Raw genomic sequence first — 13797 nt, 5'->3', positions numbered from 1 at the left:
TTAGGTCCTTTTCACGCTTGACTAAATTTCTAACGCTTAACAAACACTCCTATAGCATTAGTATGGGCATTAGACTGGCATCAATGAGCTTTAGTGTGAGCATTAGACTGCGGTCAATGAGCTTTAGTATGGACATTAGACTTGTGTCAATGAGCTTTAGTATGGGCATTAGACTGGCGTTAATGAGCTTTAGTATGGGTATTAGACTGGCATCAATGAGCTTGACGTTAGAATGGCGTCAATGAGCTTTAGTATGGACATTAGATTGGCATCAATGAGCTTTAGTGTGGGCATTGGACTGTCGTTAATGAGCTTGACGTTAGACTGGTATCAATAAGCTTTAGTATGGGCATTAGACTAGCATCAATGAGCTTGATGTTAGACTGGTATCAATGAGCTTTAGTATGGGCATTAGACTGGAATCAATGAGCTGTAGTATGGGCACTAGACTGTTGTCAATTGGCTTTAGTATGGGCATTAGACTGGCATTTTACAAGCATTAATGATGAGTTAAAAATGCTCCCTAATTGCCCTATTGGCAGTTTTGAATCATTTGATGAGCTTTAAGGCGTGTTAAAACCGCTCCTCAAACACCTATTCCATAACGGAAAATAAACAAATCTTTATGCCACGCAACCACATTGCAACTGCCTGCCAGAGCATTTGCGAAGTGTTACCATAGACTTTAATGGGATGCTTCAAACGCCTCCTGACTCAACACGAGGCTTCAATTTTGTGATGCTGACGCAATTTTGTGACGCTGATGCTCCATGTCTTGATAGGGTGAACAGCACTGTGTGCGATTCATGGTATCATTTGCATAGGCATCTGAGGGGCATTTTTAACGCCTCTCAAACACCTGCTTTTAATACCAATGTGAACTTAGCCTTTCTGAGTTATGCATCCAGTATTTAAAAAGAATTCTACTTTATTCAAACATGAATATTAACCCCTGCGCGCTCCTGGCACAGTTACCGGCGGCTAACGAAAAACAAGTAGCGATAGGGAGCTTTCCGATCATGTGACCGACATGATTATAAACAATAATCACATAATCATAAACCCTGTCCTGCCTCCTGGCATCCTAAACTCCTTAAAGGGCCAGGAGGCGCCAGCTTCAAGGGGTAAAAACATTGAAAATCAGTCTGCAAATTGTACTAGACAATCATACCACATTTAGTGTGAATAGAAATGTGAACAATAACAATCTACCATGTACAACACATTAAAATGGTCAAAGTCTTTAATAAATCTCGTCGCATTTCGTTCACTACTTCAGGAGACTTGAGAACTTGTAAATGCAGTGTAACGTAAGTGTTAAAAACAAAAATCAGGTAGGAGAACGATGCTGATCCAAATACATGGAATGCAACAGGAGAGTGAGAGGAAACGGACCGCCCACAAGAAAGGCACACAGCAAAACAAAGGGAGGATGGCTTGGCTGGCATAAGAGGGTGTCAATGTAATTGTCAGATCAACAAGGATGTCCACCAGCCAGGAGGGATGTAGCAAGGAGATATTAGTCATTTTATATTGCATGTGAAATTGTCTGTTTTGAAATGTTCAATATTTACCTTGGCTGAGGCATTATACAATACCCACCAGGATTTTTTATAAAGAAAATCTGTCATGGATGTCATAGTTGACCTCATACCAAAAATATTAGCTGCCTGGCTGTCTTACAGATACTCGGGATTCAGTTATGTCCAGAGCAAGAGTGCAGCAAGTAAAAGAGCTCTTGACTTTTTCATATTGTTGAGTTAATAAATGACTTAAATAAGAGACTCGTAAGGGGAGCTTTGCAATTATGCAACTAGCATTTTCCAAAGGAAAGGCCTGCAGTGGTATCCAAAGTATTTCTTGCCTGAGGGTTTTCCTCTGAAATTGGACATTTGGAGGTCTACCACTTTACTGAATAAGGCTGTATTAGTCCTATTTAGTAAATCAACGACAAGTCCAAACATGATGGGGAAATTCAGTATTCCAGAATGACCGGTCAAGTTACTTTTCCGAAATGTCAGATTAAAACGTCAGCTGTTAATTCTGATTGGCCGGTGTGAATTATGTTAGGTCTTCGCTTTCCTGGTTTGTAGTAGTCCAGACAAATTATCCTAAATGTAAACATTTTTACTTTGATTTGCTTTTCGATAACACTTACATACAGATACATTGGGGAACATTTATTAATGCAGTATGCGAATGTGTGCAAAAATTTCACAGTACATACTTTTCCTGTGACCTAAAAAGACAAAATTTATATGCCGCTCAGGTAGAGAGTTAAAGTGCAACTAGACTGCTGTAAGTGCAGGCAAGGAAAGGGGAGCTCATCCTAGCACCAAGCTGCAGCAAAGTCAAAGGAAAAGATCCATAAACTGTACATCATGAAGCAGACCCATGTGCAAAAAGATAGATGAATGGCAGCCCCAGCCTGGACTCCAGGGAAGCCACGCTCCCCAATGCATTTTGCTCTGCCCCATGGACATTAATAATGGGGATCCTATGATTAAGACCCAAGGGGTGGAGTGAAACATGTTGGAGGTGTGGCTTGGCTGGAATCCAGGCTGAGGCTGCCATTCATCTCACTTCATGCACATGGGTCTGTTTCACGATGTGTGGTGTATGGATCTTTTCCTTTTACATACTTTTCCTGCTGTGGCTTTAAAATCTTTGTTTTTACACATTAACATGTAATACAGTAGGTATCAATTGCACTGAATGCTATTGATTTCCCAAGTCAGTATAGGTTTTCCAAAGACAGAGCACAACAGAAGTTGTCACCTTTCAAGCGCTCTGTCCTTAAAGCCTTAGAAGAAGAAGTTGCTGCTCTGACACAATAATCTGTAAATATTGAGTTCTTTGAACAACCGGCTATTTATTAGCAAAACAGATAAGAATAGCTTGAAATACATAAAAATAATGATCATAATAAATAAAGAACTTGGAAAAAATAAAAGAAAAAAATAAACAAAATCACTCTTTGCTCCTTTAGGAGTGGTTGATTTACTAAAACTAGAGCACTCAGAATCTGGTGCAGCTGTGCATGGTAGCCAATCAGCTCCTATCTTCAGCTTGTTCCATTTAAGCTTTGACAAAATAAAAAACTGGAAGCTGATTGGTTTCTGTGCAGAGCTGCTCCAGATAGTGCAGTCTCCAGTTTTAGTAAATCAACCCCATTGACTGTCAAATTTGGCATTATCTCAAAAGAGAGTTGATACGGTGATGTCATTATCTCCTCCTCCTCCTCCAATCAGAAAATACTTTGCAGCCACTGAGAAAATACTAAGTGTTCTCTAAATGGGGCCCATGCCAAGTAGGTGACCTCCTGTGTTCAGTAAGCAGCAGGGCAGCTGCTCGACACGGGACCCAGGAGCTAGTGGCAATCCTTTTAGTAGCGGTGCCTACTTTGGTAATTTCCAGCTTTCACAGAGGTCCCACAGGTAAGGCAAATACATGCATTCATTGCTGCAAGCTCGATCGATGTAACTATGTGAAAATTGTCATAGCTCAACTTCAGCTTTAAACCTGATTATCTTTGCTTGCAACCTCAACAAAAGGACAATGGTAACCTTTGCCACTTTGGGGTTTTTGAGAAGCTCACTGTGTGTTTCTGTATTGGTTCAAGACAAAGGTGGAATCCTAAATGTGTCCATGCCTATCAGTTATTTCTGAAAACACACAATTCCTTTGTACCTATTGTGTAATGAGTTCAGTATTTACTGGAAATTACAGAATTTGGAAATGCCTGGGACTCCTGCTGTCCTAATCTCTGCCCTGGGCTCTGTCCACCCCTTGGCCAGTATAAAAGCAACTGTCCAGCAGGCAGTACACAGCTGGTGATGATGGGGTGCAGACAGAGCACAAAAGAAGTTGTCACCTTTCAAGGGCTCTGTTCTTAAAGCCTTAGGAGAAGAAGTTGCTGCCATGACGCAATAACATGTAAATGTCAGCTTGAGCTATTGAGCTCTTTAAACAATGGGCTATTTATTAGCAAAACAGATAAGAATAGCATGACATACATAAAAAGAATGATCAAAATAAATAAAGAACTTTGAAAAAAAAAAAAATATACAAAATCAGCTCCTAACTTCAGCTTGTTCATTTAAGCTTTGACAAAATAAAAAACTGGAAGCTGTTTGGTTTATGTGCAGAGCTGCTCCAGATAATGCAGTCTCCACCATAATTTGCAAATAAATTCTTTCAATAATGAGACAATGTGATTGTCTGGATTTGTTTCCACATTTTGTCTCTCATAGTTGAGGTATACCTATGATGACAATTACAGGCCCCTCTCATCTTTTTAAGTGGGAGAACTTGCACAATTGGTGGCTGACTAAATACTTTTTTGTCCCCCCGATGTGTGGTGGGTGCATTGGTTTTCTTTTCTTAGGCTATTTTCCAGTGGTGGCCCGTGGTAATTTTCTTTAGGGAGGGCAGCAAACAGTACCACCCCCGTCCCATCCCCCCGTCGGGCAGTCGGCAGGCGGGTCTGGTGCACTTACTCCATCTATGCAGCGTTTCAACCGGTGGCTTCCATCGGCGGCGGTGATGACAGCTTTCCCTTCCTCTGCTCTCCACGTGCATTGGCGGCTTTCGTTTCCTCCCTCCTCCTCGGCGGCCAATCGGGAGTCTTCTTTTTTTGACCAATGGAAAAACAGGTCTCAGACCTGCTTCTGATTGGCCGGATTGAGGATCAGTGTTATAACAGCGAATATTCATTCGTTGTTGTAACACCTGGGTGGGCTCATAGCGCAATGCTCTGTGCTCCGAGCCCAACCTATTTTGAAGTCTATTAGAGCCTATGACTCTAATCAGGTGCTTCAAAAAAACACCTTTGCCGGTGTAATTCAGGCACCCGGCGTCCTGAAAGGAGTCGGACGCATGAATTGGGGGTGGCCACGGTGGCTGTGGATAGATTCATGCTATGCATGAATCTATCTGTTATTCATATAGGATGTGGTGTGTATAGAGGGGGCGGTGCCCGGGCACCCCTAATGGATGGGCCGCCACTGCTTTTTTTCCCTCTGTTTTCACCTGGTGATCTGGTCAGTAACACACCTATTGTATTAGAATGAAGGAGGGAGGAGATAAATGGGCAGAAATTCCTGGTACTTGCCAATAAAAGTAAAAAAAAAAAGAAAACTAAAGTGTGATCCACAATTAGCTATTTTTACCCTCTCTCTCTATTTGAACCCCCCCCCCCCCCCCGGCATCTTTGATAGCAGGTATGAAAATAATGGGAAATGCAATGTCACCAGAACAGGTACACTTTAAAGAGGTAAAAAAAAAAGGTGAAGTAGATTTGGCGCTGTTCATTTGATATATATGATACTATCTTAACTAGAAATTGGATGACAGTGATAAAATACAGTGATTCAATTGAGTGATTGAAATTAAAAATAGGATCAATTGTGCTCACATACAGCTATAATAAAAAATATATAAACAACTGATGGTGATATATAAATGTAAAACTTGAACTGTTCCAAGTAAGCTTAATATACAATCATGTGCAAGTATGTACATACAAATGGTGAACAGAAAGTCCCAATGGAAAGTATAAATAAAAAAACAAGTTAAATAAAATAAAATATATAATATAAAATTCTCGTTGTATAAAATGATTGGTGTTCAATAAAGTGCTTTGTGCTGGTGAAAAAAATATTTAAAATAACGCTGGTCTAATTTCCTATTCAGAAGGTGACCACAGCATGCGTGACTTATCCGTGCTCCTATTGTGACTGCACTCACCAGAATTTTCGTACCCGCCTGGGATATAAGGCATTCACAGTATTTGCCACTGTGTAGCACCCTGAAGGCTGGCCAGTCCGAGATATTTTGGTGGTGTTCCACTCATGTACCATGTAAAGGAGAGAAGGATCCAAATAGTGTAATACTATTAAACCTTTTCAGCAGCAACAGTTTCTCATTCTCCCTCCTAACTGTAACCCCACATGTACATACTTGCTCATGATTGCATATTAAGCTTACTTGGAACAGTTCAAGTTTTACATTTATATATCACCATCAGTTGTTTATATATTTTTTATTATAGCTGTATGTGAGCACTGAGCACACTTGATTCTATTTTTAATTTCAATCACTCAATTGAATCACTGTATTTTATCACTATCATCCAATTTTTAGTTATGATAGTATCATATATATCAAATGAACAGCGCCACATCTACTTCACTTTTTTTCTTACCATTAACCCTACCCAGGTTGGAGTAATTAGTAGAGGCAGCAGTTCCCTTAATTCTCTCTTTTTCTTTCTACAGTCCATTTTTTTACTATATTACTTTTTTTCTCTGCTGGTACTTTTTTCCTTTTGTGCGGAATCATACATATTTATTTAACACTTTAAATTGCTGTCTGCTCAAATTGCTTGGGCCCCTTCCTCCTTTTACAAACCACCTATTGTTAGTTGGCATAAAATGTACCCGAAAAGAGATCAAAAGTTACATTTATATCTACATTACTCCTTTCTTCAGCATTCCTGGGTGTGACTTCACCCTCCTTTCAGGAAGATTCTTGGATAATGCAGAGCAGATAAAGTCTCGCAAGAAGATATCCCAGCCACTGCAAGAGTATCTTCCTATGAGACCTGGCTGATCTGTATTTTCCAGGATCTAGCAGAAAAGAGTGTGATGTCATCCTCGCCTTGGCACCATGGGCACAAGACAGGGGAAGGTAAGTATAAATGTGAACTTTTTTCTTGATAGGTACATTTTATACCTACTAATAGTAGGTGATTTGTAAATTGGGATGGAGCCCAGGAAGTGTAAGCAGACCATGCATTTTACAACAAGGTCCTCTTTACCTTATTCCATAAAAAAATTAATGTTATACCTTTATCTATGTCCTTTGACAGATGTATGCTCATTACTCCAAATGTTCTGCACCTGGAGAGTGAGGAGACCATAGTGGTGGATGGGCAGACCCAGACATTTGATGCTGTTGTGGAAATTCAGGACTTCCCCCAGAGAAGGTTAAGTTTGGCCAAGCAAAGAGTCTCCATTAACAGAGCCAACAAATTTCTTGGCAAGGCAGTAGTGACGGTAAATATTTAGTTCATAGGACAAATCCAGAAGAGGCATCATCTTACCAAACTTTGAATTTTAATTTTCTTGTGTGATCTTTGCAGATTCCCTCTAAGGACCTACTGAAGGACCGCAATGAAAATCAATTTGTGTACGTTACAATAAAGTCTCCAGTGTGTAGTCTAGAGAAGGTTATAATGCTTGGACACCAGAGCAGATATGTCTTTATACAGACGGACAAGACCATCTATACACCAGGATCTACAGGTATCCCACAGGCCGACAAACCCTTGAACTCTATACAACTGTAATTTTTATTGTCTATATATAATACATGTATGGTTGTTTAGGTATTTTGTGTCATCCAAAAGTGGAATGAAGTCAGTGTTAGAGGATCACACGAAAAGCTAATATTTCAGTTCTAAGTCACCAATGATGGGTTGGATCATCCCTAAGATTATTTAGAGACATTTGACAGTTGGATACACAAACAAAACATGTTGTTGGTAGGCCAAAACCGAGGGAAGGTTATACAATAAAAATCTGAGCTTTCCCTGCTCAATCAAAAACTAGAAAAAAAATGTTATGCCACTCTGCCTCCCATTATATAGCTTATTTAGTCTGCCATCAAAGAAATGAGGAAAATAGCTCCCAATGCTCTCAAGAACTATATGTTTGTGCCTCTCGTTCCACTACATTGTTGTGGCAAAGCAATGGATGCCCTGATTAATACATGGAATAGTAAAAAAGAAGGAGTGTCCGGTGTCCAAAATAATATAAGTCTATTTTAAAGAGAGTAGCAACAAGTACATCAAACCAACATGTTTTGGGAGGGTGGCTCTTCCTGCGTCAGGGCTGTTGCTGCACATGATTCAAATGGAAATGATTCTCACGCAGGTTATATATTTTTCAGATCTCAGACAAAAGACTGACAGAGTGTCAGCTGAGCTGGCAAGGGCAGCCATTTTTTTTTTTTTTTACTGAAAAGTGGGTTAGTTAAAGGGATTGTAAAGGTTTCGTTTTTTTCTTTAAAAAAAACAAACATGTCATACTTACCTCTGCTGTGCAATTCTTTATGCACAGAGTGGTCCCCAATCCTCCTCCTCTGGGGTCCCTCCGTGGAGCTCCTGGCTCCTCCTTTTCTCGAGTGCCCTGCCGGAGAAGAGCTCTCCTTCGTCGACACCCATGCGGGCACACGCCCGTGTCCTGTTGCTGCGTCCATAGACAGAGACAGGAGGACTCAGCTCCGCCCCCCGGCGCCCGCGTCATTGAATTTATTTGACAGCAGCGGGAGCCAAAGGCTGCGCTGCTATCAATCTATCCAATCAGGACACGAGACACCAGCCGGAGCTGGTGAGTTTATTCCCGTCTTGGGAATTACGGGGCTCAGGTAAGTATAACGGGGGCTCGGAGGCGCCGCTGCAGCACAGGAGGTTTTTCATCTTAATGCATAGAATGCATTAAGGTGAAAAATGGCGAGGGTTTACAACCCCTTTAAAGCAGAACTGTAGTCCCACCGCTCTTGCCATAATATGCAATTATGTGCATCATACTTGCACATTATGGCAGACTCCCTGGCTGTTTGCAGATCACAGCTCTCCCTTACTGTCCCCGATTGCATGGTTCGCCACCATCTTCTCCTGTTTTTTTTTCCAGGTTCACATTTGATCTCTTTGGCCATTAAATGTTTTACAGATGTTTTACAGATGCTAAGAGTGTACAGGTCCCTGTAAGACAATGGCATAATGTGCTAGTATGCATCTGAAATACTTGCGGTAGAATGAAGCCCTTCAGCGGCGTGCTGTCACAGCGCTTCCATCTTCACCCGGTCTCCCTTCCAGGTTTGCATCCTCCGGCTGTCTGATTTGCCGTGCCGCGATGGTGTCACTCCTTCGCATGCGCATGGGAGTAACGAACCGCGGCACTAAGCTCTGAAGGAATGGCAAGGGTTTGCTGTCCTTTCACAGCGAATGTGCTAACGACGTCACCGGCTGCATGCAGTATGAATATCTCCTAAACCGTGCAAGTTTAGGAGATATTCACTGTACCTACAGGTAAGCCTTATTATAGGCTTACCTGTACAAGTTCTAAAAATGGGTTTACTTCCACTTCAAAGTTTTGTTTATATTGAAATGAATTGTGTGGTCTTTTTACATACACTTTAAGTTTAGTACAAAAGTTAGCTTCTCACTAATCATTTTTGTGTCCTTCTTTCCATAGTTCACTACCGCATCTTTAAAATGAATTATAAAATGTCCCCTATAAACGAAACTGTCATTGTGGAATTTTTGGTAAGTGTTAACTTTCCTTTGCAATCAAGAGTCTAGTACAGGGTAAAAAAAATAAAAATAAATTAAAAAAATAAATTACCCAAAACATTTTTTTGGGCCAATTACCAAGTGCCAGTGCTGTCATATGGGAGGAAGGGTGGGTAGTCATGTGCTCTCTATACCACAAAGTACGGGGTATTTCTCACCCCAAATGGCAGAAAGGAGTAGGAGAGGTAGTGAGGGAAAAGATACTGTATGTGCAGCTGCAGAGGGGCAAAACAAATGACTTTTAATCACCTGTTTCTGTCTAAAAAGGACCAGCATGGAGCCTTGGAAGCCTGGAGTGGTCAAACTCCATTTTTACAGGAAGAGTAAAATTTGCATGGAACTTAAGTTGCCTGAATCTTCTAATCATTATGAAATGCAGTTTTTTGCTGAAGGTATTTCTTGGTTATGCATTTTTTAAAGCAATATTAAGCAATTATTTATTATATTGCCGCTTACCAATTCTTAGATCTAATGTCTGCATTTGTTTCCTATATTTTGGATTTCTTTCTTTTATTTTAACTTGGTGATCCTGTCAGTAAGTCTGTTGAACAAGCTCTCCCGCAAACAAAGCATTTAGAGGGTTGAGAGAAACCATTTAACGCTAACAAGGGTGCTTACAATGATCCGCTTTTGTTTATTTACTGTATATATAACTTTTATCCCAAAACGAACAAAACTGTTATTGTAACTGCTGAACAAGTTGAAGTTGGAGTTTGGCTTCAGTTTGTTAAATCTGCTAGTCCATCTAACACTCCCCTGCCCCCTGACTGACAATGATGTTGTCCAAAGGTGCCTCCTGTGCTCCTTCATCCAGAGTGGAGGTACTATAATACAGGAGGTGTTACTGACCAGATCACCAAGTAAAAACAAGGGGGAAAAGCCTAAAAAATAGGAAAATGAATGCAGCCACCACATCTCATGATTGGTATACTGCTATATATTAAATTTTTGGTTTTGGGCTTAATTCCGCTTTAATTGTGCACTCAGTTCAAATTACCAAGATTTGTAACAGGCTTTTTTAATCTGCCACTGGCCATCCTCTTCAGATGTGCTTCATTTCTTTGTATACTAACCATTAACTTTTCTCCTCTTTTTCCAGACTCCTGAAAACATTATTGTTAAGAGGGATACCGTCAAACAGGATTCAGCCTCAGGCATCCTCTCCCTGTCTTATAAACTGCCTGAACTTGTAAGGTGAGGATATATGCTTGTTTTTTTTTTTTTGTTTATGTTTTTTTTACAGTTAATCAGGTCCCACTAGATTTATAGATGTGAATGAAATGGGTAAAAGATGGCTTCAGCTCCTGTTCTCCAATTGTAGAAAACTCTCCAGATGCATTTTGCCTTTTTTTCAGGGCATTTATGATTAAAGTTTCATGTAAAGCCCAAAGTTTTTTACCTTCATGCAATGCATGAAGGTAAAATCCTTCAGTATGCAGTGCCCCCAAAAGCCCCCCCAGCAATGTGCACACAAGCGGCTACTGTCCCGACTCTCTGCCTTCTCATTGGCTGAGAGACCGCAACAGGAGCCATTGTGAATCACAGCCAGTGAGGAGGGAGCGGGGTTGAGCCCCAATTTGTGTGTCTTATAGACACACAGAGCAGGGCTCGGGAGCGAGCATGCATGGGTACCCCCATAGCATGGCTTACTATGGAGGCACTCGGCAGGGGGAGGAGCCCAGAGCACCAACGGGGGACCCGAGAAAAGAAAGATCGGAGTTGCTCTGTGCAAAACCAATACACAAAGCAGGTTAGTATAACATGTTTGCAATTTTTAAAAAATGTAAGGTTTTAGTATCACTTTAAACCCTGAAAAGGGTCAAATGCATCTGAGTTTTCTACAGGCGGAGAACAGGAGCTGAAGCCATCTTTTACCCATTTCATTCACATTTATGTAGCGGGAAGTCGGTATCTTTGTGCAGACAGCTGCCATTTTGTTGAAGTCTACCGGAGTCTTACAATCTGATTCTGTCTGCCTTGCACCAGCCTATCTACATGATCTGATCTGAATGATACAGGTTTGGGGGGCATTTGAGTGGTACTGTTTTCATTGTTTTGAGGCACATATAGATATATATACAGTATATAATACACATGTGTGGAAAGTCCTTCAAACAGACAGCTTCTTCCCATATGGGTTGGATTACTCCACAACCCAAGGTGCAACCTTATTTTTAAGGAGAAGTAAACACAAGAATATAGATTCAGAATAACAAAAGAAAAGAGCAAGAAAAATTATATCGTAAAAAGTGTCTGGCATTTAGGCAGAATTTCCTTGATGGAAACACTCTACTCTCACCCTGCTCAACTCTTAAGACCAAAGTAGCTACACCGATCACCGATAACATTCTGACCACTGACAGGCAAAGTGAATAACATTGATTATCTTGTTACACTGGCACCTGAAAGTGGGTGGGATATATAAGGCAGCAAGTGAACATGTTGTCCCTGAAGTTGATGTGTTGAAAGCAGAAAAAAATGAGCAAGTGTAAGGATTTAAGCAACATTGACAAGGGCCAAATTGTTAGGGCTAGACGACTGGGTCACTGCAGCTCTTGTGGGATGTTCTGGGTCTGCAGTGGTTAGGATCTGCCAAAAGTGTTCCAAGGAAGGAAAACTGTCAAACCGATGACAGGGTCATGGGTGGCCAAAGCTCACTGATGCACATGAAGTGTGAAGGCTGACCCGTATAGTCCGATTCAATAGGAGAGCTACTAAAGGTCAAATTGCTGAAAAAAATGAATGCTGGTTCGAATAGAAAGGGGTCAGAACACACAGTGTATCACAATTTGTTGTGTATGAGGCTGTGTAGCCGCAGACCGGTCAGGGTGCCCATGCTGACCTGTGTCCAGAGCCAAAAGTACTTAAAATGGGCACATGAGCATCAGAAATGGACCACAGAGCAATGGAAGAAGGTGGCCCGGTCTGATGAATTTAAGAATGGTTTGAGGAACACAACAACAAGTTTGAGGTGTTAAATTCTCCAGATCTCAAGCCAATCAAGCATCTGTGAGATATGCTTGGAAAACAAGTCTGATCCATGTCATACCTACCTCCTCTGTGCAGTTGGTTTTGAGCCTCCTCTCCTGACTCCTCCTCTTCCCGAGTGCCCCATTGGAGAGCCGCTCTCCCTGGGCCACTCGTGCAGGCAAGCTCCCATGTCCTGCTGCTTCGTCCATTGACACAGACAGCAGGACTCAGCCCCCCCCCCCCCCCCCCCCCCCAGCTCCCACATCATTGGATTTGATTGACAGCGGCTGGAGCTGGTGTGCTTGTTCCCATCGCTGGAAAGACCAGGTTCAGGTAAGTAAAAGGGGGTTCTGGGGAGCAGCTGCAACACAGGTGGTTTTTCACCTTAATGTATACAACACATTAAGGTGAAAAACCTCAAGGGTTTACAACCTCTTTAAAGGATCTGCTACTGATGGCTTGGTGCCAGATACCACAGCATACCCTCAGAGCTTTAGTGGAGGCCACGCCTTGATGGGTCCTGGTGGGTGGTCATAATGTTATGACTGATCGGTGTATATTATCTACTGTAACTGAATGAGATGTTCCATATGCATGGTGATGAAACTGACGCACATTTTTCTTATGCAGTGTGGGGACATGGACCATAACAACAAGATACAAAGACTCTCCTCTTCAAAACTATACCGAAAATTTTGAAGTGAAGGAATATGGTAAGAGGTTTTTACCTTTAGAAAAAAGAAGTGTAGGGTCACCGATAACAGACTGTCCACAGAAGAATACCTCAATCCATGTGGAGCAAACCATCCCAAAATAAATCTGATTTGTTGCAGTTTGCTACATTTTAGATATAGATCTTTGTACGGTACTCTACTTTAGTAATATAAATACTAAACAATAATGAATTCATTAACAAATGTTTTCATATAAATTCACACAATGTTCACGCAGGAATCAAACTTTTTTCATTTGAAAAAGAGTATAAAAATGGGTGATTTTTTAGTTGAAAGTTGTGCGAATCTTGTGTGAAAAAATACATAGATAAAATAGACCTCAAGGCGTCCAGAAGTAAATATTATTTTTGATGATGACTTTTATTATATTTTAGTTTTTTAAAGCCCAAATAAACTTCCAGTAGTTAAAATTAGCTAAATAGATTATTATTATACAGGATTTATATAGCGCCAAATGTTTGCACAGCACTTTAGAACACGAGGGTAGATAATACAGTTACAATACAATTTAATACAGGAGGAATCAGAAGGCCCTTCTTATTAATAGGGCTATCTTAATGCATGGACACCCCTAGGCACTGCCCAGGGACCCCAGGTGCATTGGAGCCCAATGAAAATTTTGCATTACATCATACTTGCCAACTGTCCCGGATTTACCGGGACAGTCACGCTTTTTACTAAGCTGTGCAGGGATTGCCGTGTCCCGGGCAGCATCCCAGAACCTGTAATGTGCCC

The 13797-nt window shown here is 41.2% G+C and overlaps 1 protein-coding gene across 4 annotated transcripts in view; it reads left to right on the top strand.

Annotated features, from left to right (window-relative positions):
* LOC141133431 (venom factor-like) overlaps positions 1-13797 on the top strand; it is a 681995-nt gene that overhangs the window by 39945 nt on the left and 628253 nt on the right. For all 4 annotated transcript variants that reach the window (XM_073622818.1, XM_073622817.1, XM_073622816.1 and 1 more), the window contains exons 2-6: positions 6872-7058; positions 7145-7307; positions 9261-9331; positions 10458-10552; positions 12959-13041. In XM_073622818.1, coding sequence (XP_073478919.1) covers positions 6872-7058; positions 7145-7307; positions 9261-9331; positions 10458-10552; positions 12959-13041 — 599 coding nt within the window. The remainder of the gene's footprint in view (positions 1-6871; positions 7059-7144; positions 7308-9260; positions 9332-10457; positions 10553-12958; positions 13042-13797) is intronic.

The sequence above is a fragment of the Aquarana catesbeiana genome, linkage group LG03, assembly GCF_042186555.1.
Source record: "Aquarana catesbeiana isolate 2022-GZ linkage group LG03, ASM4218655v1, whole genome shotgun sequence".
Taxonomy (NCBI): domain Eukaryota; kingdom Metazoa; phylum Chordata; class Amphibia; order Anura; family Ranidae; genus Aquarana; species Aquarana catesbeiana.
This window is presented reverse-complemented; position numbering and strand designations above follow the sequence as displayed.